The sequence below is a fragment of the Bos indicus genome, chromosome 11, assembly GCF_029378745.1.
Source record: "Bos indicus isolate NIAB-ARS_2022 breed Sahiwal x Tharparkar chromosome 11, NIAB-ARS_B.indTharparkar_mat_pri_1.0, whole genome shotgun sequence".
Lineage (NCBI taxonomy): Eukaryota > Metazoa > Chordata > Mammalia > Artiodactyla > Bovidae > Bos > Bos indicus.
Window position 1 is genome coordinate 94,428,020 of NC_091770.1, and position 27,586 is coordinate 94,455,605.

Below are 27,586 nucleotides of genomic sequence, written 5' to 3' on the forward strand. Positions count from 1 at the left end.
TGAATACATGAAAAACCACTGAACTGTACACTTTTAAAATGATTAATTTTATGGTATATGAATTATGCTTCAATTTTTAAAAATCAAATGGAGAACCTGAAAAGGCAGTTTTGCTATAGAACTTAGAGAGTATAGGTATGCTGCTGCTGCTAAGTCGCTTCAGTCATGTCCGACTCTGTGCGACCCCATAGACGGAGGCCCATCAGGCTCCTCTGTCCCTGGGATTCTCAAGGCAAGAACACTGGAGTGGGTTGCCATTTCCTTCTCCAATGCATTAAAGTGGAAAGTGAAAGGGAAGTTGCTCAGTTGTGTCCGACTCTTAGCGACCCCATGGACTGCAGCCCACCAGGCTCTTCCGTCCATGGGAGTTTCCAGGCAAGAGTACTGGAGTGGGTTGCCAGTGCCTTCTCCAGAGTATAGGTATAGATTCTTACAAATCCATGGCATCAATAATGCAAACAGCCATCTTTCCTCTCTCTCATTTTTTCCACCAGGAAGACAGTTTACTCAGAAATTGTCCAAAGCTTCCTCCAAAGGCTCCTGGCACTTTCAGTTTGGGGTGCTGCTGAAGGAAATGAGGGTGCATCTCAATACAGGCCTCAGTGACTGTCATCATCTAACAATTTCTGTTTAGGTACCTACTTGATGCTAGGCTCTTTATGTAGAACTGTATTTTTGATATATTCCTGTGGATGAGAAAAGAGAAGTTCAGAGAGACTATGTGATTCAACTAAAGACATATTCAGTAGGACCAGAGCCAGGATTTGGACCCAGAGGTTTGACTTCCAAGCGTGAATTATCTTCTACTACTCAGCCTCTCTGCTGGAACCTCAAGGTCAAGTTCAGCCAAATTTTAATACGGGATTTACCCAGGAATCTATAATTTTACTTTGTTCAACCAACACACATCGTTTGTGAACTTTCTAACCATTAGGTCCAGGAAAGACCTAACTTCCCTCCTTGTTTTGTCTGAAACTGAAATCCTGGTCCTTATCCCCTCTTAGGCTTCCAGACAAGTTCTTGCTGCAGTGGTTGCTCGCTCTGAGCAATGGACCTATTATGGCCCCTTGATGCTTACTAGCTTAAAAAAAGAAACAAGAACAAACTGTCCCAACTTTTACCTGGACACCTGAGTTCTTTTGTGAAGTAGTATTTCCTCAGGTCCAGAACCATCTATAAGCCTCTGCCTCTCTATGCCCAGTGCTAGAGACATAAAGGCACTCATATTTACTTGCTCCAAAATGGAAAAGACACAGTTTTTGCTTAGGTGTTAGAATCCAATTTTGATTGATTATATATTAAAGAATTTTAGTGATACTTGTCTACCTAATCCACTTTCATCCTATCTGGATTTGCAAACTTGCACTGGATTGTTGAATCATATATATGTGTGTGTGTGTATGCACATGTACATATTAATATATATTGACTATAAATACATATCAATCTTAACAGAAATCAACCCTGAACACTCATTGGAAGGACTGATGCTGAAGCTGAAGCTCCAATACTTCGGCCACCTGATGTGAAAAGCAGACTCATTGGAAAAGACTCTAATGCTGGGAAAGATCAAAGGCAAAAGGAGAAGAGGGTGGCAAAGGATGAGATGGTTGGACAACATCACCAATTCAATGGACATGAACTTGGACAAGCTCCGGGAGATAGGGACAGGGAGGTCTGGCGTGCTACAGTCCATGGGGTTGCAGAGCTGGACATGACTTGGCAACTGAACAACATACACACACACACACACACACACACACACACATATATATAGTCAGTAATAACAAAAATAGTACCTACTCTTTATGGTCACCTGCTGTTTATCAGTGTGTGGGTGCTGCCACTTCAGTTGTGTCTGACTCTTTGTGACCCCATGGACTGTAGCCATCCAGGCTCCTCTGTCACGGGATTCTCCAGGCAAGAATACTGGAGTGGGTAGTCATTTCCTCCTCCAGAGGATCTTTCCAACCCAGGGATCAAACTTGCGTCTCATATCTCCTGCATTGGCAGGTGGGTTCTTTACCACTAAATACTATTCACATTTAACAGAAAACTGGCTTAGAGGTGTTCAGCAACCTCAAAACAGTAAATGGGGAAACCAGAACCAAAGCTGGAGTTTTCTGTTTCTACTATACCACACTTTGTTGATTTCTATCACTGACACCAAGGATATCAATAATTTCACTTTAGCATCAATTTATTCCCAATACCCAGCTCTAGTCATCCATTTGTCGTTTCACAGCTGTGTCTAGACTGCTACCCTTTCACCAACATGGACCATGCACCCTGTAAAAAGGCATATTAAGACTGTGCTAAAAATCCTAGATGGAATACATGATGTAGCATGGAGGGGGGTTATTCAGAACCCCACATATAGTACAGATAAAGAGCCTAGAACTAGTATGTCTCACAGAGAATCTAAGCATGCCCACTCTGAGTGGAAGAATGAATCCCAGAGACATCTAGAAATGCCAGATAATACAATGAATTTTACAAAGTTGGATACAAAATCCAAACCTTAACTGTGCACATTTAACTTTTTAGTTCAGTCATGCCCTCAAAGAAAATCAGGCGTTAGCTACTAACTTGGCTCTTGGCCTGGCTGCCCTTTGGGGGAAATATGAACTTGTCCTGATCTGTTTGGAAATATTTTATCACATATTTAGAAATACATTAACAGGTATCCAGAATAACCCAAATGTACAATTCAATTTGAGAACTGATTTGGTCCTTATTTAGGACTGCTTCTGAAGGACTAAGGGAAAAAAGGGAATTTACGTGGAAAATACCATATGGCTTCTATTGGGACCTTTTATCAGCAACATTTAATTAGCATAGTGCCTGGTACAGAATAAGTGCTCTATAAATATTTGTTGAATGAATAATAATGAATGATAACATTAGTCCACAATTATTAGCCAGTCATCAAAAAGCCTATGTAAAGAATTTTTTCCACAAAATCTTGGTGACAGGCACAGCTTATTCTCTAATTCTTTAAAGGACATTAGTAAGGAAAGCTTTAATATGAAATGGCCTTGGATTTCAAGTGCAGGCTCTACCATTTCCTAGTTGTGTCATGGTGGGTAAGTCGCTAAACTTCTTTGCGCTTCAGTTTCCTAATCTATACAATAGAGCTAACCTTGTGCCATGCCATGCTAAGTCACTTCAGTCATGTCCAACTCCTTGCAGCCTATGGGCTATAGCCCACCAGACTCCTCTGTCCATGGGATTCTCCAGGCAAGAATACTGGAACGGGTTGCCATTTCCTACTCCAGGGCATCTTCCTGACCCAGGGGTCAAACCCGCGTCTCTTACGTCTCCTGCATTGGCAGACAAGTTCTTTACCACTAGCACCACCTGGGAAGCCCCAATATTTACCTTACAGTTTGATTTTAAAGATCTGCAGTAATGTTTATAAAGAGCTTGACTTGCACACTGTACTCCATCTATGGTGATTATTATTATGAAAGGGAATGATGATTTTCATCAGCAAGTGTATCCCTTTGTCCCCACAACAGGAAGGCTTTTCCAATACTGGCCGAGGTCAGGACTGCCATCAGCCAAGGTAGGGAACATTCTCATTTTCACTTTCAAAATCAAGAGAATGGCACAGCTCTAAAGTAGAAAGGAACCAGCAGCACATGTTTTTAAATATTCATAAGGGCTGGAAATGTCTTACTCCTTTCGTTTTCTCTGCCATCTGCTTTTGTTTCTTTTCTTTTCATTCTTATGCCACAGCTGCAAATGAAAACAACCATACAATAACCCAAGTTAAATAAAAAAAATCAAAATAAAAACAATCTGATGGGTAAAAAGAGAAGATGAATTATAAAGTTTTTCCCTGAGCTCACAAGGCAGCAGAAACAAGAAAAACGTTTGATGTGAGTAAAACCTTCTGGAAACCAAAACCCATGTCCCATGTTTATAATAACCATAATAAGAGCAACCACCATTTACTAAACGGCCCCTATGTGCCACTTGATATCAGTATCTCTAATTTCTAAAGCCATTCTTCAAAGTAAGTAAATCAAACCCATTTTACAGAAAACAAAATGCCAAATCAGAGAGGTAAGATAGACTTTTAATGGTTATACAGCTATTAAGAGATGAAACAGATTTGAACTTGGGCCTCTCTGAATATAAAGCTCAGACACTTTTTCTACCACTCTCTCCAAAAATGGGAAGGAACATGAAAAAAATTAATTTGGGAAATATTTAAGGCAGACTATTTGTATTAAATGGATTTTCTTCAGATAATTAAAATCTGTGATTATAGCTCTAATTAAAGTTAACTTAGATAATTGGTTGTTGTATTTGTGAATGTGCAATTAGTCTTCCACATAATTGCTGGGTTTCAGCATCATACTTTCCATGTACTCACTGCATCCCACAGCTTTGCTACACTGGCTTCTGTGTTACCAAAGGCCCACATTACAGCTCTTAGGGTTTCTGGGTCCAAGGACTATGATCTATGAAACCAATAGTAGGGTCTGGGTTCAACCCTATTTTAGCATGTCTTTGTCCAGAAGTCAATGAACACCTTATCTTCAAGTGTAATGTAAAAAGCTCTTACAGCCTACACTGTTGTCCTGAAAACTCCTAGCAGCATGTACCTGAAGAAAAACTGGCAGCAGTGGTCCTCATGTGTTAATTACACTTGCGAAGTCTATTATGCATAGAAAGGGCACCTGCTGGCAGTGAAAATGACTAGAATCTGCCCTTCCTGTGCAGTGAGTAAATTGAGAGTTCATTTCTACAGGAGATAATAGTTTTCAGATTCCATTTCGTGTATCCCCTGCATGGGGATATACTTAACATTTAAATCATCTGCAGAGGAACAAACCTCCTTCAAATTTACATGTTTCAGGCTCCTAGCACTTTACTTAAAATGCTGGTTATCCCTGCTGGCTCTTACCACCAAGGATTAAACTCAACAGTGGTGAAAGTCACCAAGCACAACAGAATAAAGTTATTAGCATTGACTCAAATTTCATGACATTTGTAGTTTCTGACCAAAGCAGTGGTAGCAGGCTGAAGGTGATCAAATCAAGCCTTAAATAGAGGATCTGTTTTTTTCTCTTGGGGTCTTTTATTTCATCATTCTTACATCTTGCAGTTAATAAACAGATACCAATCCCCAAAGGCCTGTAATCATCCTATGGTCAAATGTCAAAAAGTTCTTTCATGAAAACAAGAGACCAGCAGAGAGACTACGATCACACAAACAGAAACTTCCAATACAGAGTCTAATCCAAACCCACTCAGGCTCTAAAAATTAACAAGCCTCAACTATGAGCTTTTAGAGTGAAAGTTTGGGGTGACAAGGGCTTGGCAACCGTCCTTGCCAAGTCTTCCCTTCTTGGTTAGAGCTGCTGCACCACTGCTCTCGGTCAGGCTGGTAACAGTCCTTGAGAGGGTTAGAGATTGAGAGGAAGCTGAAAAGAGGATTGTGGGTCAGCTTCCACAGGAAAAAGTGAAACAGCTAATAAATCCTCTAAACAAACAAGAAAGGAGAGCTGTGACCTGAGATGGTGGCTGGAAGTAACAACTGGCCAGAATAAACATTGATTTTTTTTTTTAATGAAACTTTTCAATTACAGAACTATACTTTTTCATTGTTAGAAATATGTGAAAGTATGGAAAATACTATAGAGATCATGCAGAATTCTTCTCTCTCCCCCACAACACAAATCACTGTTAACATTTTGGTGTCTTTCCTTCCAGATTTCTGCCTCTCTATATGTTTGTTTGTGTGTATCTAATTTTTGTGTTTTATATATATATATATACACACATAATTTTTGTTTGTTTTTATAAAAATGGAATAGTGGTGACTGTAGCTATAAAATTAAAAGACACTTGCTCCTTGGAAGGAAAGCTATGACAAACCTAGACAGAGTATTAAAAAGCAGAGACATCACTCTGTCGACAAAGGTCCCTACAGTCAAAGCTATGGTTTTTCCAGTAGTCATGTATAGATGTGAGAGTTAAACCATAAAGAAAGTTGAGTACTGAAGAACTGACGCTTTTGAATTGTGGTGCTAGAGAAGACTCTTGAGAGTCCCAACCAATCTTAAAAGAAATCAACTCTGAATATTCATTAGAAGGACTGATGCTGAAGTTCCAATACTTTGGCCACCTGATGCAAACAGCCAGCTGATCGGTAAAGACCCTGATGTTGGGAAAGACTGAGGGCAGAAGGAGAAGGGGGCAGCAGAGGATGAGATGGTTAGACAGCATCACTGACTCTATGAACATGAATCTGAGCAAACTCCAGGAGACAGAGAAGGACAAGGAGCCTGGTGTGCTGCAGTCTGTGGGGTTACAAAGAGCTGGACACAATTTAGTGACTGAACAACAACAACATCTATTTTAGGGAAAGTTACTAAATCTTTTGCGGCCTTGGTTTATCGACCTGTGAAATGGAGCTAATAATACTTGCCTTACAGGGTTGCTGGAAGAATAAAATGAGATCACAGATGTAAAGAGATGGTCCAATAAGTGATGAGGGGACAGGAGGGAGGCACAGCAGAGATTCAAATGTGGCAACCATTGTTATCACTGATGTGAGTGATGGAGCATTTTCGTCTTCAGTTTTGGGACTCTGAGCTGCTGGTTTTAGACTAGATAACAATTTAGCAATCAAAACTTTCCAAGTAATGGAAAGTGAAAGCTGTACCATGAGAGAGGCAGAGGGACTACAATGACTTTCTCAGCTCCACCAATCCCTGCACACCCAAGCCCCTTGGAGTTCCTACCTGAAGCATCAAGACACAGCTAAGCCTCTTCCAGGAAGAATTCCAAGTCAGCCTCCCTCCCTTCTTCAACTAAAACACATTTCACTCAATAGTGAAATTTCCTTCAAAAGACTTCCCCTCAAAAGAGTGTTTTGAAGCCTGGCTTGTACTCCCAAACCACAGCTGAGGGCAAGTCTTAGAGAACGTGCCAGGGCATAGCTGAAACTTGAAGACCTTGGGGATCTCGATTGTTCCTGACACCAGTTTCCAATTTGTCTTAAGGAAAAAAAAAAAATCACACAACTATTTGGTGCTTTGGTTTCCCTACACCAAGGAATGGGGAAGGTATTATCTACCCACTTGAACTCTCTAGAATGCCATGATGTATATCAAAGCTGTTTGGAAACAAACAGGCCAGTGCAATCTGGTGATCTAAAATTCAGATCACTTTGAAGTTAATATTTTTAATTTATAGTCATCAACCGCATTACAAGTTATTGACCTGAGATGCCTGATCATTCTCTGGAGAAGGAACAGCAGAGGACAGGGTGGGCAGTGGCCTTACCAGCAGTAGTCCAGCAGATGTGGAGGCAGGACAGGGATGTACACGTGCTGCCAGAACATGGGGTAGAGCATCGCAGCAGACCCGTGGATGCAGGCAGTCAACTGCAACAGAGATTAAAGATTCAGAGCTAAACAGTTGAAGTTGGGAAACACTCATTTGAGTTCAACAATAAAATTAAATATATACTTATCAACATATTTAGAATAAGTTAACTCAATAACCCTAAATCAAACTTAATAAGAGCTTCATTTTCCAAAAAATGTATTTTTTTTCATGATTATGAAGCTAATATACAATGACAGTAGAAAATTTAGAAACTGGAGAAAAAGATTAAAGTCTTCACCATCTGAAGATAACTTAACATTTTGGTATATTATCCATACATGTGTATGTGTGTGCTCAGTCATGTCCGACTCTTTGAGACCCCATGGACTGTGGCCTGCCAGGCTTTTCTGTCCATGGAATTTTCCAGGTAAGAATACTGGAGTGGGTTGTTATTTCCTATTCCAGGGAATCTTCCTGACCCAGGGATCGAACCTGCCTCTCTTGCATTGGCAGGCAGATTCTTTACTACTGTACCGCCTGGGAAACCCATTACCTATATATGGACTTTTCTAATAAAATCAGGATTACTGTAAACACAGTGTTAACTTTCCCTTTAAGTTAATATTATTTGCTGGCGTTTTCCCATATCTTTAAGTATTCTTAGAAAATATCTTTTAATGCCACCCAATGAATTTCTCATATTATATTTAAGCACTCTTCCATCATTAAGTTATATACTTGGATCAACTCAATAACTTTTATATATGGTCCCTACATGCAGAATTTAAAGACAAAGGTTATAAATATTTTAAGGCACTTAACAAATATAGTAATACAAATACAATAAATGTATTCATATAATAAATAGATAAAGGGTTGAGGCTCTTTATACTCCCCCAGCCATGTACTGGACTGCTTGGCCTCTCTGTACCTCACTGTACCTATCTTCATTTTATTTTTACTTCTCTGATCATGACTGAAGTTGAACATCTTATTATATGTTCTAAACTATATTTCTTAAGTAAATGATCTGTTCATATTCTTAGTCCACTTTTTCTAAAGAGAATTTAGTATATTTTAATTGATTTAGAAGAAATTCTGGATATGCAAAGGACAGTAATCTTTTGTAAGGGTTTTTGAAAATAATTTATGCTTATTTAACTTTCTTTGAAGTTTTGGGTAAAGAGAAAGCTTAAATAATTACATGGGCAAATATTTCCCTTCATGATGGTTTCCACTGTTTTTATACTAAGTCCTTCAAATTCTTCCTCAGCATTTAACTCTTTAATCCATCTGGAATTAATTTTGGTTTAAGGGCTAAGGTGAGAATTTATTTTTTCCACAGAGTTAATCAATGGCTCCAACACTGTTTACTAACATCCTTCCACTCCCTCCTTTTTTGGCCTGTCTCTATTTCATATTTCTTTTTTTTTCTTAAGAGTTACATATATGACACAATCAGTATTTGATATAACAGAAAAATTAGGAAATGAAGATACAATGGAATAAAACTGCTACAAAATTCAATACAGTGAAAGAAGGAAAAAACCAACACCTTTGGAGATAGGGCTATGAAGTGACAAAAGCCAACAACACATGTTTCTTTCTGTCTTTTTTCTTTAATGTTTCTTCGGTTTCTGGGAAGCCTGTTCCCATGAGGACTTTTCTTCTTTTGGAAGCTGTTAACCAGCCTTTGCTGACAGAAGGACATTTACGTGGCAAAAGAGTGACGCAGCAAGGCCCAGTTAAAAGAATCCCAGAGGTTAGTGTAACATGAACAGCTTTAAATTGGATATTCTGCTGATGGTTCACAGTTGTGAGAGCTGTGTATTAAACCCAAGGCTGCTACTTTTTTCCCCTCCTTTTCCCTCCAGACCCTGTTCTTTAAATCAGGTACATGCCATGAACAGGAGCTCATCCAACAAGCGCTCAAAAGCAAGTCCCAGTGACTCTGACAAGGCTTGTAGGTTTAATCCATCTTTTCTCAACCCATTTTGGTAGGTTTCCACATAAAAAAGGCTGTCTGTCATATTATACATGACTAATATCTTCGGGCTTAGAAGAGATAAAAAATCTTTGCTGGTGTTGAGTGAGTGGAAAATGAACCAACTTTACTCCAACTCCACCCTGAAGTCAGGCTGGAGGGTTTACATCAGCCTTCAATCCCAGCTCTCTTCTTCTCCATCCTTTAACCAAGTGCCAAAGTACTCATTCTAAAGTGCAGGTCCAGTCATGTAACATCCTGCTTTGAATGTGCTTGGGGGCATACCTGGAACAGGCATGTCTTCGTGTCTGCAGCTCCCCATCTACCTATAGAGAAGCATCTCCAGCCACAGTCCCTGCGATCTTCTCCAGGTTTATCCTTGGAATAAACTGTTTGCAGATTTACGAGTAGATATGTACTCCTTTTCCTGCCCTCTGTATTCCCACAGGCCCAGATCCATGACCCTAGAGTCTGTTCACTATCTTCTTCTGCAAAGCTTTGCATGGCTCCGCTGGGCATGTGTCTCCTTTATTGATGGGATTATAACTGTGTGGGTTTGTCCTCTCACTGTAAAGGGCAGAAGGACCCTGTCTCTCTTATGCTCAGTGGCACAATAAATATACACATATATACACGTTTATGTGCTAGGTAATGCAATATTTATTGAATAAATAAAAAACAATTCCCACTTAGAATATACTCATAAAGACAGCTAGTGGCTTGGTTTTTCATGCTCCTTGACCACCATTTTCATGAGTCTCGGAGAATAGGGTTTAAGACTCAAATTCCAAAATAATAACAGTAAGCTTAGACATACAAATATACTACTTTTGGAAAATCAAGTCAATGGATTCATCCATCCATTTATTTAATAATATGCCTACTCTGTAACTCTACAACACACCAAATAAATAAAAGCACTTAAAAATCTGTATGGTGCCACCCAGATACAAGGTGGTATCATCATATGTATTCACCAGTAATTCTCTTTGAAAAAGTCTTTTAATAGAATGTTCCTGGTTAAGACAGAACTTGAATACCGGCCTCTTTTTAGTTTAAATTGGTTTGAGTCTAAATCCTATTTCAAGCAACACAGCGGCACGGATCTTATCTTCTGACAATGTCCTTTTCATGTCTCTTTAGCCTAAAAAAAACCAAAAAAACCTAGCAAGCTAAATTACAAGGTTTTAAAATTACTTATCCTTCCTAAAAATCAAACTTAAGATGTCTGATCATCATTTTCATTGGGAGATTTTCTCAGTGCCAAATCTCTGCAGCTATGATAAAATGCTCTTACCCATTTGGTTAAAAAACAAACAAACAAAGAGTTCCTTGGCTCTTTTCCAAAATACTAAATGACACACACAATGTGTATCATTTCTTAGAAATAATGGCTACGTGGACCACAGAAAAGCATTATGATACATCTTTGCTTAATCAGAAATAATATATATTCCATACATTAACATTAGCCACTTACTTTAAAAAAACAAACCTCTAAAACCAACCCTATTAAAAAAAAATAAGAGTCCTAAAGGACTACGCTCATTCCTTACAGAATACAAAATTTAAAAGTAATGAAAGTATATAATTTGGATTGTCATCAACAAGGGGGTATTGTGAATATTTAATTGAAGTGCAAGTTGAGGAAAATGATCCTATCAAAATCTCACTCAGTGGGAGAATAGAAAGATAGTATGTGTAAAATTTGCCCAAAGTCATTAGTCACAATGAATATTCATCAGAAGCCAATTATCAATCCCATTTAATGACACCCCAAAAGATTTTGCCCTAAAGCAGCTGAATAGTCTAAGACTCCAGACAAAACTAGACAAATTACACAGCCAACAGCTAGTCTAGCCAGGACACAAATTGTAAAGTAAACCACTGGTGGGTTATTGGACGCACTTTTAGCAAATTCTGTCCTCAATTAAAGGTGCACAAGGTCAGTCTGATTTTGGAGCTTTCTTTTTGGCTGCATAGTTTCCTTTGAGGCAGAGGGAGAGAAAGGAGAGGCAGTGGAGGTAGGATGCAAATGAAGAGCAATCAAGGATAGGGTTTGAAAGATCAGAGACACTTTTTTTTTTTAATTTGAGGTATTTCTTAGGGATAATACCCAGATTGTCACAATCTTAGATACCAATCCAACTGACTCCTAAGAGAATCCTGCAATTTAACATGGAATAAAAGTAAAGAGACCTTCATTAAGGAAAAAAAGGAATCTCAACAGTGTATGTGCCAGGCACCCTGCCAGGGGTTTACGTGTTAAGTCACTTTAGTACTTCAGTTGTGTCCAACTCTTTGCGACCCTATGGATTATAGCCCACCAGGATCCTCTGTCCATGGGATATTTCAGGCATATTACTGCAGCGGGTTGGCATTTCCTACACCAGGGTATCTTCCTGACCCAGGCATCAAACCCTCCTCTCTTACAGCTCCTGCATTGGCAGGCGGGTTCTTTACCACTAGCGCCACCTGGGGGTTAGTTGTTGTTGTTCAGTCACTAAGTCGTGTCTGACTCTTCACGATCCCATGGACTGTAGCCCACCAGGCTCCTCTGTCCATGGGATTTCCCAGGCAAGAATACTGGAGTGGGTTGCCATGCCCTTCTCCAGGGGATCTTCCTGACCCAGGGATCGAACCCACGTCTCCTGCATTGCAGGCACTGGCAGGCAGATTCTTTACCACTGAGCCACCAGGGAAGCCCCTGGGTGTTTAGGATCTTGCAAAATACTGTTTTAGAGGTAGGAGTTTGTGTGTGTCTGTGTGTACACATATGTATTCAACACCACACTTCACAGATAAGAAAACAGTTTCACAGGTGAAATGACTTGCCCAAGGCCACACAGCTTGTAAGTGACAGACGGGACTCTGTAGTAAGAGACATTTCCAGGTCTGTCAGACTATAATAGGCACCTCCACAACACAAAAGTTAACTACAAATGTTTTGAGTGTCTATACTGTGCCAATACACCAGGCTCAGGATTCTGAACTAGGTGACATATTGTCCCTGTTGGCATGGCCAAATTATGTAGAATTTGCCATGCTGTTAGATGATCAAATATCTAAAAGCACAATACCAATCAACAGAAAATGATTTTACAAACAAACACAGCTGATCATTTCCTGAGGATAAGTTACATTTAAGTAAGGTAGTGTAGTATCTTTAATCCATAGGAAATTCTAGACAATGAAGTAACAAGTGTTAAAGGGAAAGGTTTACATTCCCATTTGGGCACTGGAAAGTCCTGCTGGAAAGTCTGGCTTTCACACATTTTCATGGAGCATCCACTAAATCTCTTTTTGATCTGAGCAAGTCATTTCCACTCCTGGGTCTCAATATAGAAAACAAGAGGTTAGATTACATGATCCCTGTCCCCACGTTCAGTTTTGACAACTTTGATCTAGAGGAACTGCTTACCCTTTGACATAAAGAATGTTTCTCCTCTGCCCCAGTTCACTTTCCTCAACCATACTAAGTACAAGGACAACAGACTGTCTCAAAGTTGGTCTTGCTCTCTCATCTCTGCAATCACGGGCACACCTGAGATTCATGTGGTCTCCGGGAAGCACCACCTTTCAATCATCTCATCTCCATCACCTGACTGTGGAGGGTACAGCCTTCCTCCATGCTTGGCCCTTGACACTCTGAAGGTCTCAGAGGTAGATAATCTTAGGAGACCAGGGGCATGAGACTAAAGATGTGAGTTCCTCAAGGACAGAGACCACATTTGATCCTCTCTTTATCTCTAACTATGCTTAATACAGAGCAGGTGCTGAGTAAGTGTTTGGGGAATGTTAGAATGCCTTCACCTTAACATCATGAGGAATGGTAGACAAGATTATCACACATTTAAGAAACTGCCTAATATATCATAACTAGAAGCTAAATTCTGAAAAGATATTGAGATTGCAAGTTTCAAAAGTTGAAAAAAAGGAAAAAAAAATCAGATCATCAGATGGTCAGAGTCATTCTTCAAATACAAGAACTCAGAATGTTAAAAGATTAAACTGACACCGGCTTCATCACAGGGTTAGAGGCATCTGGATTTCTCCTCTGAACCCTAACATCAGGAAACTGATAAAACGAATATAGAAAGAATATCAGATTATTAGCCTTAAAGATGGGTCATTTTTCAGTCTACTTATTTCAGCCAAGAATAATCTTATGTAGAACAACTGTACAAAACTGTATGAATCTTACAAAAGTTGTTAGCTTTCTCAATTTGAGAACTAGATTCTTCTATTTAATTATAAGGCACCTTTCAAGTCATAAGGAAGTAAATGGTGCAGTGATTCAGACAATGTGATTCAAAGAGTGTTTTGATTTTTATTTTACTCTCACATGTAAAACCCACTATAAGATCAGCAAAAAGTCTTCAGTAAAACCTTCAGGGACTCTGAAAGTTAATGTACTCAAACCTTCGAAGAGTATCAGAAAAACCTTTAATTATAAATGGCTCAATTGTATTTACTATAGTTAGTGAGGGAAGAGTTGACTTTTCAAGAAACTATCCAAGATGCTTTAGGGGAAAGAGAATTTAGAAAACCTAAGAAATTAAAGGCCTTCAGCTATTCTAGACAGAAACTGGGCATGCGAGCAGAAAGAAGGAAAAGAGTAGAGAATGCTCTGCTTTTCTTAGAAGTCAAATTCAATGCTTCAGTATTTTTTTTTTTTTTGTGGGGTTGGAAGGTCAATCTTTCTTCAAATAGTTTTTCTTTCAGTTGGGTGGAACCCATCTTACCGCTTGCTTCTCCACTATTCTCTGGGGAAAGGGAAGGGGAAAACTTCCACAAAAACCAACATAGCACCATGGAGTCAAGTTGAGTGCCTTCCACTAAGAGAAAGATCATCCAGACCAGGAGGAAGTTTTCCCAGGCAATCACTTGCCTACTCAATCGCGTCTCTTCCCGCCCTCCCCTCTTTGTTCTTAAAGCTACTTACTAACTAGAGTGATCAGAGTAAGTTATTAACCAGAGCAACAAGTTTCACGCCAAGATCTGACACGTCAAAACATCAAAGCAATTAAAACCATCAGAGAAAAGTTTTAGCTACCAAAGCAGAGGCAGACTCTGTGGTATTACAAACTATGTGTAAATAAGCCTGCAGCATCACACGTGGGAAACTGCGGACTTTTTTGTAAGATAATAGAGACAAAAGATAAAATTACATTGGGATTGATAACAATTCATTTTAATTCATGGACAGCCACTTCTCCATTCTGTGCCTGTGACAGTCTAATTGATCCTGGAGTCAGGACGTGCCCTGCAGATCCCTGAAAAGGTGCAACCATTGTCAGTGAGTTCCAGCTGGCACTCAAGAAAAAAAATCTATTTTCCACCTCAAGTCTAGCATAAGTGAATATTTATATTTCTTTGAAAATATTTCCAAGGTCATAATTTGTATTTAGCTAATTTACTGCTTTAATAAAGAATCACATTTTTTAAAAGAAAGGAAGCATAATTGAACACAGAATCATGAATACCTAGCTATCAGTAATCTCATATGTGAAAAAGAAACTAAGAAAACTTGAGGTAGTAGGAGTTACTAGATTTGAAGGCACAGGGGAAAAAAAAACAAAACTCCCCCTGTATAGTTTTGTCAGATAAATTCAATCTCAGAAAGTAACACTGAATTCAGAAAGATTGAAGCTATGACCAGATATCACAGTGACCACTTACTAAGCATTTACTATCTGCCAAGCACTGTTCTAAGTGCTTCACATATACAATGTAACTCATTTAATCTTCACTGTAGCCCTATAAGGAGAAGGCAATGGCACCTCACTCCAGTACTCTTGCCTGGAAAATCCCATGGACGGAGGGCCTGGTAGGCTGCAGTCCATGGGGTCGCACAGAGTAGGACATGACTGAGCGACTTCACTTTCACTTTTCACTTTCATGCATTGGCGAAGGAAATGGCAACCCACTCCAGTGTTCTTGCCTGGAGAATCCCAGGGACGGGGGAGCCTGGTGGGCTGCCGTCTATGGGGTCGCACAGAGTCAGACACAACTGAAGCAACTTAGCAGCAGCAGTAGCCCTATAAAGTAGGTAGCATTGTTGTTCTCATTTATAGATGAGGATATTAAGATTCCTAGATGTCAAGGTCTTGGATATTGTGTGATCTTGTGTAAAGTCACAGTAGTGGCAGAAGTAGGCTATAAACTTAGGGAGATGAGCTCCAGAGTTTGTGCTCTTAGCTCACAGGAAACTGCTTCTGTGATACGATCTGAATTAAATAGACAATTACCGAGTATACACTATGTGTACACACCATGCCCTCAAGCAATTCAAAATAGAAAAAGATCAAAATGCACACAATCAACTTCAACACAAAAGCATTATGAAAGAGGTGCTATAACATAGGTTCAAGTGTGCTAGCATATAAAGAAGGAATCTTTAATTCTGCCTGGGGCAAGAATCAGGCCTGCCTGCCAGAAAAAGAGAGAGAGAGGCAGGAGGGCAGAACCTGGAAGGATGAAGACAGGAAGCAGTTAGTCTTCCTCCCTGGGAATCTGCTCTGGTGGTAATGCTGGGTCAAATGAACACAGCAGTTTCTTAGGCCACTCCAGCTCTACGCAGTAATGCCTGTGGAGATTTGAACAGGAAATGACAATTTAGTCAATGACTATGTGACTAGTGAGAAGTGGGTGGATATGGAAAATCTCATACGAGTTGCCATGACTATTCTGTTGCTTGGATTCATTCACCATCTACTCTCACCAGTTGTACTAATTAAATCTTCAGAGCTCTTCCAGGATCTCTATCGCCTTCTTTGCTTCAGAAAGTCAATCAGTTTATTGCCCCAAAAAACTAGGATTCAGAGTCAACATTTACTAAATGAGTAGTATGTGTCCAGCAATGGGCTACTGGCTTTCATATCTCTGAAAAACTCTGAGGGGAATATTAACACTACCTTCTTTTTACTGAAAAGATTAAGTTTCCCGGGGCAACATGGCTAGGGAGGATCAGGTTACACAGGAAGAACTTCAACAAAACCATCTTGACTTGAAGCCTGGTGCTCTCTCCTCCTCTTGTCCTTTTTCTTGGGAAAAGCTAGCAGAAGCAGGGCTGTCTGAATCATCTAGCAGGGAAAACACATAGATAGCAAGACAGCACAAAAGAAAATACATGAATTTTTACAAGGTCTATATGAACTCCTAATGATATAGTCTAACCTCACATCATACTTCATTTGCTCATCAGTGACCATGCTTTCAGCTTGCAGAAATAAAAAAAAAAATTGAGTTCTTGACTTCTGACCACACAGTAGGTGCTCCAATTGTGTTAACAAACTCCACACAGATGTCTGCCAATGTGAGTGCCATTAGGGCTTTTTCAAGTATATTAAGATGTCAGTGACTTGGAAGGAAAGTTATGACCAACCTAGATAGCATATTAAAAAGCAGAGACATTACTTTGCCAACAAAGGTCCGTCTAGTCAAGGCTATGGTTTTTCCAGTGGTCGTGTATGGATGTGAGAGTTGGACTGTGAAGAAAGCTGAGCGCCGAAAAATTGATGCTTTTGAACTGTGGTGTTGGAGACTCTTGAGAGTCCCTTGGACTGCAAGGACATCCAACCAGTCCATTCTGAAGATCAGTCCTGGGTGTTCTTTGGAAGGAATGATGCTAAAGCTGAAACTCCAGTACTTTGGCCACCTCATGTGAAGCACTGACTCGTTGGAAAAGACTCTGACGCTAGGAGGGATTGGGGGCAGGAGGAAAAGGGGACGACAGAGGATGAGATGGCTGGATGGCATCACTGACTCGATGTACATGAGTTTGTGTGAACTCTGGGAGATGGTGATGGACAGGGAGGCCTGGCGTGTTGCGATTCATGGGGTTGCAAAGAGTCGGACATGACTGAGCGACTGAACTGAACTGAACTGCCTTGAATATCACCTCTTAGTGCTTTATGGTAGAGATCTGATTCTTAAAAGAGTCATATAAAAAAGTTATTAATCCTATAATCTAGTGAAAGTGAAGTGAAGTCGCTCAGTCGTGTCCGACTCTTTGCAACCCCACGGACTGTAGCCTATCAGGCTCCTCCGTCCATGGGATTTTCCAGGCAAGAGTGCTGGAGTGGATTGCCATTAAGGAACATACAATTTATTTCACAAACTGACTACACCACTAAAATAATACACAAGATACTCTGCCAATGTTCTCAATGCAATGGCTGAAAAGAAACATCACCTCTCTAGATCCGTTTATACAGATGTATCTACAACTACCCTAGTAGACTACATCAGCACCCAACAGTACTGAGAGATTAAATTACTCTTAGCTCTTTCCTGTTCTAGACTGCTGCTGCTAAGTTGCTTCAGTCGTGTCTGACTCTGTGCGACCCCACAGACTCAGAGCTCTTTCAGAAATATGGAAATAATTTTTTAGTGCTAATCTGTACTCACAAATGGAGAAGGAAATGGCAACCCACTCCAGTATTCTTGCTTAGAGAATCCTGTGGATGGAGGAGCCTGGTGGGCTGCTGTCCATAGGGTAGCACAGTCGGACACGACTGAAGCGACTTAGCATGCATGCATGCATTGGAGAAGGAAATGGCAGCCGACTCCAGTATTCTTGCCTGGAGAATCCCAGGGATGGCGGAGCCTGGTGCACTACTGTCTATGGGGTTGCACAGAGTAGGACACGACTGAAGCAACTTAGCAGCAGTAGCAGTACTCAGAAATGCTTTCTAAACAAACTTAATCAGCCCTTATTATATAGTCTCAAGATGAAAAGGACTCTACTGATGCAAAATAATCAAAGAATAAATACTGTCTTAGAGAACTGGTCCTGAATCTGGTTATGTATCAGTAATTTGGGAAACTTTAAAAAAATAGACATTCCACAGTCCCATCTTAGACCTTTTGAATTAGAATGTCTAGAGGTGGTACCCAAGAACTTAAATTTTTATTATTATTTTTAATTTATTTAAATTGGAGAATAATTAGTTTACAACATTGTGATGATTTTAGCCATAATCAACATGAATCAGCCACAGGTATACATTTGTCCCACCCCATCCTGAATCCCCCTCCCACCTCCCTCCTTACCCTATTCCTCTGCGGTTGTCCCAGAGCACCGGCTTTGAGTGCCTTGCTTCATGCATCAAACTTGCACTGGTCATCTATTTTACATATGGTAATGTACATGTTTCAATGCTATTGTCTCAAATCATCCCCTGCTCTCCTTCTCCCTCTGAGTCCAAAAGTTTGTTCTTTACATCTGTGTGTCCTTTGCTGCCCTGCATGTAGGATCACTGGTATCGTCTTTCTAAATTCCATATATATGCGTTAATATATAGTATTTGTCTTTCTTTTCAACTTATTTCACTCTGTATAATAGGCTCCAGGTTCATCCACCTCATTAGAACTGACTCAAATGCATTCCTTTTTGTAGCTGAGAACTTAAATTTTTAATAAGCTGAGTGATTTCTAACACAACTAACTCAGGGATCAGCATTTGGGAATCACTAACAATCTGAACCCTCTGTCTAGTCCAAAACATGTGCTCATGTTTGAATGTGTTGAAGCAAGAAGGGCAGGAGAGGAAGGTAAGAACTAGTAGGGAGACCATGACGGGTTGAAGTCACAGCAATATTTAAAGTACTGCAAATTAAACTGTTGTTACTCTATATATTATATAGCTTATACATCCTCTATAACATCAATGTTCTTCATTCTTATAGTCTAACATGAACAAGAGAAAAGGAACTCGCACATAATAAATGAAGAACCTAGTTCAAAAAGCAGCTAAGTGTATTTACATTTAAAGACCAGAGAAAAACCACATAAATAAAACATACCAATCTTTTCTATTTCCTGCCAATGGAAGTTCCTTTCATTTATTTCTAACAGTTTTTAATATTCTCTGAGCCACAATAAAATTTTATGTGATGGAGATTAGAGAGGCTATGCTATTTGAAAGTTTGGCTGCAGAGTCTGTATTTCATGCTACTTTGTTACATTTTGTTAAGGATTTCCCTCTTCACCAAAAGGGATTAGTTTTCTTCTCACTTCTTTGAATACTCTTCTTAGGTTGTTAGTGTGAACTAGGTTAATCTCTCTTTTAACATATAAAAGATGAACAAACAAAATGTTCAATTTATTTTTTTTTTTAAATGGAACACTAAATTTAGTCTTAGAATTCTCTGTTTGGTAAGTTTCCAGTTACAAGGTCTTGGCTTCCCTTGAGCACAGTTTGAAACAAAATAATGCAGTTTGTTCCGATGGCTGGAACATGCAGAGTGGAGTGTGCAGGCAAAGAGGCTCTGGCTCTGGTCCAGTATTTCAAACCTTCTTAGGCTGCCACTCTCATCTAGGCTTCAAGGGCTCCAGATAAGCAAACAGGATTAGTTATTTCTAGCCCAGAAGAGCTAGAAAAGCTTTATACACATCATTTAGGGACATAGCCCACTCTACAAGTCAGGGTAGTCATGACCAGGTAGATCTGATCAGGAAAGAAGTAAAGATGAAGCCAAGATCTGAAAAATTCCCTAGTCCACAAACTGACTCTTCTTAGGTCACAAGACCAGGTGGTGCTAAAACAGTGGATGCTGTGAATGGAAGTGGATAGGACAGGACTGGAACAAGGTTGGGAAGTTCCCTATCCCTTCACACCAACACTGAAGTGTCTACTAAGGCCACAACTGAGGGTGCTGGGGGAAAAAAGAAATATCACCCACCACTCTCCAGGCCATCAAGTCCTGCCAAGACACATTTTCTGGGATAATAGGAAGAAATTGACAGGGAGAGATACTGGGCTTTTTTTTTTTTTCCTTCTGTACATGGTATACTTGGAGAAGGAAACAGCAACCCACTCCAGTATGCTTGCCTAGAAAATTTCATGGACAGGGAGCCTGGTGGGCTATAGTCCATGGGGTCATAGAGTCAGATACGACTGAGTGATTAAACGACATAACATACTATTAGAAAAATAGTAATTATTTTCATAGTTGTGGGTATCACACAAATAATTAGGTGTGGAGGCTCAATTAATTAGGTAACAGCCTTGCCACCAAATTGTGCTTCCTTCCTAAGAACTTGTTTTAAAAAGCATCTCTTAAGTGTGACAGACATGCCTCTGGTTCTTGTGACAGTTCCCACACAAGGATTCTGATGTTTGTTTGAGAGGTGACACCCAATAAATATAACCTGGTCCCCACAGCAAGCACTCTGAAGGGGCCAAGATTGATCTGTGTAATTCCTGATTGTTTCTCCCTTTTCTGAAGCCAAAGCCTCCCTTCCCCAGACACAGCACATAATGACCCACCAGCATGTCCTTTTCTTCTATGACTAGGGCATAACCTTGGGCAAGAGAACCCATCTCTCTGAGTGGACAGATCATTCTGTAAAATGGGGATAATACTGCTCTTCTAGGACTTCTGTTGCGATTAGATGATATTATTTCTATAAAGGTCTTATTTTAGACTTACTTGCTATCCACAAGAGTTACCAAAAAACAATCTTGAGTTAAACTCAGATATGAAAATCTGGAAGAAAAATGGGGCCTTTGTGCTAGAAGAAATCTCACTGAAGCATTTACATTAGAGAACAAGATGTAGTTAAATCTTCCCTATGTATCATTTATAAAGGAAAACAATCAATACACACTGCACAAAAAGAACAAAAAGTTAACATTTTTCTTACACAGAATATCACAACATTATTGACAGAGAAAGCCTGAAATGAATATTACCTGACTCTGAACTAAACATGGCTGGGTTTGTCTCTATTGACACACAGTCAGTTTTATGAAACATGGCCCTCTGGGATGTTCAACAGCTTTTATCTTTCAGATGCTTGATGGCTCTGAGAAGCATCAAGCCTACATCTGTATGAAACAAAATTGAGAAAAATGTGGTTTGTCAAGGTATGGCAGGCCACATCTGGATCTGTCAAGAGAGGGTCATCAAAAACTTCAGGCTACAGTATTCTTTGCATTTTCCTTCATCAAAAAGATAATAAAAAGTCAGTATTGAGTAAGTAAAAGGCAACAATTAGAAAGCTTTTAAACTCTAAAATTGAAGAGGTCCAAAGGCTCGGAGAAGGCATTGGCGAACCACTCCAGTACTCTTGCCTGGAAACTCCCAGGGACGGAGGAGCCTGGTGGGCTGCCGTCTATGGGGTCACACAGAGTCGGACATGACTGAAGCGACTTAGCAGCAGCAGCAAAGGCTTGGATAAAAGGGATGTCTACTCAGTTACTTATCCCCAGAGAAACAACACAAAACAGATCAGGATGTTGCTGATCCCCTATGAGGTAAAAGAAGACCTTCTCCTTCCCTAAAGAGATATCCACCATCCATTAGTAAAACTTAGAACTCAGTTAAGAATCAACTGTCTGTTTAAAAGTTTTTAAGCCAAAGTAATGTGTTTATAGCCTGAAAAACGAAACAAAAAGTGTTAAAGGCTTATACTACTGACAAATAGCAGCCCGTCTCATGATATCCCTTACCCTTAATCAAAAGTAATCACATTCAACACAATATTTATCTCCTTATTTTTAAAAAGTATTTAATTTAAAATTTTAAACATTAATCTTTGACTTACCATTATAGATATTAATAATTTATCAAAAACATATACATACATCTTATGCCAAACTGTTCTAGGAGTTTCGCAACTCATTTTATTTGACATGAGGTCACTGGTGACCAAACAGAAGCTATTTCAGTGGAGGTAGGGGCTAAATCACAACACAAGACAGAGGAGAGAATGAGAGGAGAGGAATTAGACAGTAAACAGAAGTAACTCTCTTGAGGAATTTTATTCTAAAAGGAAGAAAAGAAATGGGATAAAAGGGATGTGTTTAAGGATGTTTTGTTTTGAAGTTTGGGAGACACTATACTGTGCTAGTAAGTACTTAAGACTGTACCAGTAAAGAAAAAAAAAAAAAAGATGCAGGATTGAGAAAGCTCAATGCTGGAGGAATTCCGTAAGGTGACAAGAAGGATGCTGCAGTATTAGCTTTCCTATGAGGCCCTCCTTGGTCATCTATCTAAACTGCAATCCCTGCCACACCAGTCGCCATCCACTCTCCTCCTCTGCTTTATTGTACTCCTTGTACTTAGAACTAGCTACTATTCTGTATTTTTAACCCACCTCATTTACTGATCTACTCTACTAGAACATAAGCTTCATATGAGGACAGGGACTTTTGCCTATTTTGTTCACTGCTGTATTACCAGTACCTATGGCAGTGCCACAAAAGCTATTTGCTGAATGAAGTCAGGTGGACACGTGGAATGGTTGGCCTAGAGAGAACGGACAGTTCATCCACAACAGAGAAGGTGAGTGGAGGACTAGCTACCACAGGTTGACAGGTGTGGTAGGGGCTAGCACCACTCTCTCCTGAGCACTTTCATTAGATAAAGATGGAATTTTAGGTAAGAAATATTTTTCCCTTAGAAGTTTAGGCACTGCTTCACTATCTTCTCATTTCTAGAACTGCCACTGTGAAATCTTGTGCAAGTCTGATTCTTAATGTTTATACAATGACTACTTTGTCTCTATCTCTGTATTGTAAAATTTCATGATAAAAAGGACTTTTTAACTTTCAAAGAATTCCTGAAGCCAAAACCTCCCTTCCCCTGACGCTACATCATAATGACCTATGTGCCTGTTTCTTCTATGACTACCATGTGGCCTTAGGCAAGTTAACCCCTGTCTCTGAGTGAATGGGTCATTCTGTAAAATGGGGATAATATTGCTTTTTAAACTTTTAAAGAATTCTGAAATATATATACATATAAAAGCACATATACCATATAAGCAACATTTAAAAGAGAAAAAATTAAGACTCCAAAACCCAGCACCTGTTTAGAGTTGGCCAACTACAGCCCAAAGGCTAAGTTTGGTGTGCTTTCTACTTTTGTAAATACAGCTTCTTAGAAGAGTCACTCTCACTAGTTTACTGACTGTAAACGACGATGTCGTGCTGTGCGCATGTTAAGTCCCTTCAGCTGTGTCTGACTCTTTGCGACCCCATGGACTGGAGCCCACTAGGCTTCTCTGTCCATGGGCTTCTCCAGGCAAAGATACTGGAGTGGGTTGCCATTTCCTCCTCCAGGGGATCTTCCCAACTCAGGGATTGAACCCACGTCTCTTATGTCTCCTGAACTGGCAGGCGGGTTCTTTACCACTAGCGCCACCTGTGAAGCCCTTGAGTCCAGTAATTGCATCAAAGACCATATTTACTACTGGCCCCTTTAAAAATGTTTGCTGATCCCTAACCTAGCTCAAGACAGAAAACAATATTTCTGATGTCACATGTACGCCTCCTCCCAACTGTACTCCTTTCACTCTCTCTGAGGAAACTACTACCTATATTTTGTATTAATAATTCCCCCTCCTTGTATATGCATCCTTAAATAATATGACATTTAGTTTTTCTTACTTGAACTTTATATTAATGAAATCATATTTGATATTCTTCTGTAGCTTGTTTCTTTTCCGCAGAATTCTGCACGAGAGGCCCAATCATATTGACAGTGGAGTTCACCTTCACTTACACAGTCTTCTACTGTACCACTATGCAACAATTTATGAGTTCTCTGTTGATGGTTATGGGGGCCGGATTTATAAAACAAAACACTATGCTATGAACATGGCTGCACATGTATCCCACTATTACATGATCAAAAACAGTGTGTAGGTATGTGCATACAGTCCCCCCCGCCCCCACCAATTCTGCCCAAGAGTGGAACTGCTCAGTTTGGGGCATATGCAAATACTTCTGTACCACATACTCTTCAAAGCGTAGTACATGAAATTCTCTAGTACATCTGCAACATAACACTTGGCTTTATCAGACACCTAATTTTTGCAAACCTAGTGTTTTAATCACTGTAGTTTTAATTTGCTTTTCTGCGATTAATGTGGTTGAGCATCTTTCCATATATTTATTAGCCATTTGTGTTTTTTCTGTGAAATGTCCATTTGTGCTTTTAGCCAATGTTTCTATTGATAGATTTGTCTTCTGCTTTTTTTAGTGTAGTTTTTCATATATTCCAGATATTAATCTTTTGTCACTTTTATATATAGCAAATATCTCACCTCAGCTTGTGACTTGTCTTTCCATTCTTTGAATGGTATTTTTTAATGACAAAAATTCACAATTTTAATCTTTCTCTTTATACAATGCATAATTTGAATTATTTAACTGAATCCATTTCTATTCCAAGATCACAGATCTACTCCTATTTTGTCTTCTAACAGTTTTAAAATTTTGCCTTGATCTATTTGGAATTCAGTTTTGCATGTCGTATAAGACATAAATTACCTTTCCTGTGTGGATAATCAGTTATTGAAAAGTCCATCCTTTCCCCCAGATTTTACAATGCTACCTCTGCAGTATATGAAGAACCCACACCATGTGATCTGTTTCTGCAATTTCTATTCCATTCTACCAGTCTATTTGTGTATCCTTACACCATTACTCCCCAGGTGACAGCTAGTGGTAAAAAATCCACCTGCCAGTGCAGGAGATGCGAGAGACTGGGGTTCAGTCCCTGGATTGGGACGATCCCCTGGGGAAGGGAATGACAACTCACTCCAGTACTCTTGCCTACAAATCCCATGGACAGAGGAGCCTGTTGGGCTACAGTCCATGGGGTCACAAAGAGTTGGACAAGATTGAACATGCACACAGGCACATGCCATTAGTAGTATCTTAATTACCATAGCTCCATATAAAGTCTTGATGTCTGGTAAAGCAAGCTTTGGGCTTCCCTGGTGGCTCAGACGGTAAAGAATCTGCCTGCAATGAGGGAAACCTGGGTTCAATCCCTGAGTTGGGAAGATCCCCTGGAGGAGGGCATGGCAACCCACTCAAGTGGGTTGAGACTCTCTTGTCTAGAGAATCCCCATGGACAGAGGAGCCTGGTGAGCTACAGTCTATGGGGTCCCAAAGAGTTGGACATGACTGAGCGACTAAGCACAAAGCAAGCTTTACCAACAATTCTTTTTCTTCAAATATGTCTTGGCTCTTCCTTTGGCTTTCCACATTAGTTTCATAATCAGTTTGCCAAGTACTATGTAAAATCCTACTGGGATTTTGAATAGAAATGTATGCAATCTACAATATACATCATTTTGGAGTGAAATGATGCCTTCAATATAATGAGTCTTGCTATTCATGAACATGGTCATGCTTTTTCTCTACTGAAAATTCATTTATCAACATATGAATTTCCCCTTGCAATAAGTTAACATTGTGAGTTATAATAATAGATTTTCTAGTATTACCAGGCTTACATTTCTGGAATAAAATCAAGTCAGTTACTATGAATTATATTTGTTATGTATTTGCTACTGTTTAGATTGAGATTTCTACAGTTATGTTAATGAGTAAGATTGGCTGATAAGTTCTCTTTTGTGTGTGTCTTTTCATGCAGCTGAATGTCAAAATTATACAAGTGTCACAAGAAAAGCTGGGATGTGTTCTTTCTTTTTTCTTGACTCTTAAGAAGTTTGTCTAAGATTGAAATTACCTGTGATAAAACATACTTGTAAAACCATCTGGGCTGAGTGTTTTGGAAAAAAATTTTTTATGTATAGATTAAATTTCTATAAATTGAATGACCTATTCAATTTTTATTAAGAAGAAATAGGAAATTCAATTTTTATATTTATTCTTAATTCAATTTTGGTAAATTATATTTTTCTGTTCATTTCACCTTAGTTTTTGAATATTGGCATAAAATGAGTAAAGAATTTTCTTAATACCTAAAACTTCTGCTGCATTTGCTCATTTTGCTTGCTAATTTACTTCTTTATTTCATTTTAGTTTTGGGAAGGAGCAGAAATAACTGCGTGTTTAATCCACTACATTTATCTAAACAGTATCACACAAAAGGTACATTCTTACTTATCTCTAAGACTGAGAAATAACAGAACATACTACAAACTGTTGTATGACAATTATATGAGTTAATAGATGGAAAGGGCTTAGCACAGTGCCTGGCACATACTAAGGGATCAAAAATACTATGGTAATATCATAGAGAATTCAATTCCACTGTTATGATGTCCTATTTTTGTTCCACTTAAGTTTAATAGTTTAAAGCAATAGCAACTGGTTATGGACTAGACTCTTTCAAGTTTAATAGTTCAAAGCAACGGTAACTGGTTATGGACTAGACTCTTTCAAATGTACTCAATCTATTCAGTCTCATCAGGAGGTAATGATTGGCAATATTCTCATTCTGAAACTCAGTCTGGTGTTCAGGCCCTGAGATTATGAACTACATTTACAGTCCAAAATAAAGTGCAAAACAAAGGAAGAGGTCTATTATGGGCTGTTTTCCCTTGAGGGCAAGGGCCATGCTTCTATCACCTACTAGTGCTATAAGCCTAGCACCCAACAGGCAATTAAAAAATTGTGCATACCTGACAAGCAAACAATACCAAAAAAATAAAATAATAAAATTACAATGAAAGCCATAAGGAAAATTCTAATGGTCTCACTAGTTTGCATTTATTAGGTGCCTTGAATTCATAGCTAAACACATAGGTAAATCAGAGGCCTATGATTCTTTCCATAGGTCCTTCAATAGGGAAATTTCCACAACAAGGTCTTTCTACCCTTTCTAACAGTCGATTTCTTTATATAAATTTTACCTCAAAAAAAAAATACTGTAAACACAATAAATTTTAGTTAACAAACATACTCATTTGGGGGAAGCATAATGATGTTTGTGATTTACTTTGAAATACATCAAAAAATAAGATGGCTTGAAGAATGGTATGAGGAATGGATAAATATGTGCCAAAGGAAGCATAGTAATCTGTTAAATGGCAGAATCTAGATGAAATTATGCAGGTGTTCACTGCAAACTGATTTCAATTTTTCTATGTTGGAGAATTTTCATAACAGGTACTGGGAAAAATACAAACTCTTATACTTAGCAAATTAAAAAACTAACATAAAAAGAATATGAAAAAATTTGTATTATATAGTGAAAGTTATTATAATAAAAAAAGAGTTCATCCCAATTTTTAACTCAAGAACCCTATAAGATAAATGGAAAAAGATATTAACAAAATGAAAATAGGAAAAAAAATGCATGAAAAATATTCAGTTACTTCTAACTAAAAAAATTAAAAATAAATCAAACCTGCAATACCATTTTATGCTATTTTGTTAGGAAAATTAAAGCACATGTCCACAAGCACACATACAACTCTGGCAAGGATGCAGTGCAAATGGTACACTCATCCACAACTGGCAACCTCCACCATAAAAAA

The 27,586-nt window shown here is 39.1% G+C and overlaps 1 protein-coding gene across 8 annotated transcripts in view; it reads right to left on the minus strand.

The window, feature by feature from the left end:
- The window catches only part of DENND1A (DENN domain containing 1A), a 531,199-nt gene that overhangs the window by 218,209 nt on the left and 285,404 nt on the right, over window positions 1–27,586 (minus strand). For all 8 annotated transcript variants that reach the window (XM_070798129.1, XM_070798130.1, XM_070798128.1 and 5 more), the window contains exon 10: window positions 7,306–7,406. In XM_070798129.1, the coding sequence (XP_070654230.1) occupies window positions 7,306–7,406 (101 nt within the window). The remainder of the gene's footprint in view (window positions 1–7,305; window positions 7,407–27,586) is intronic.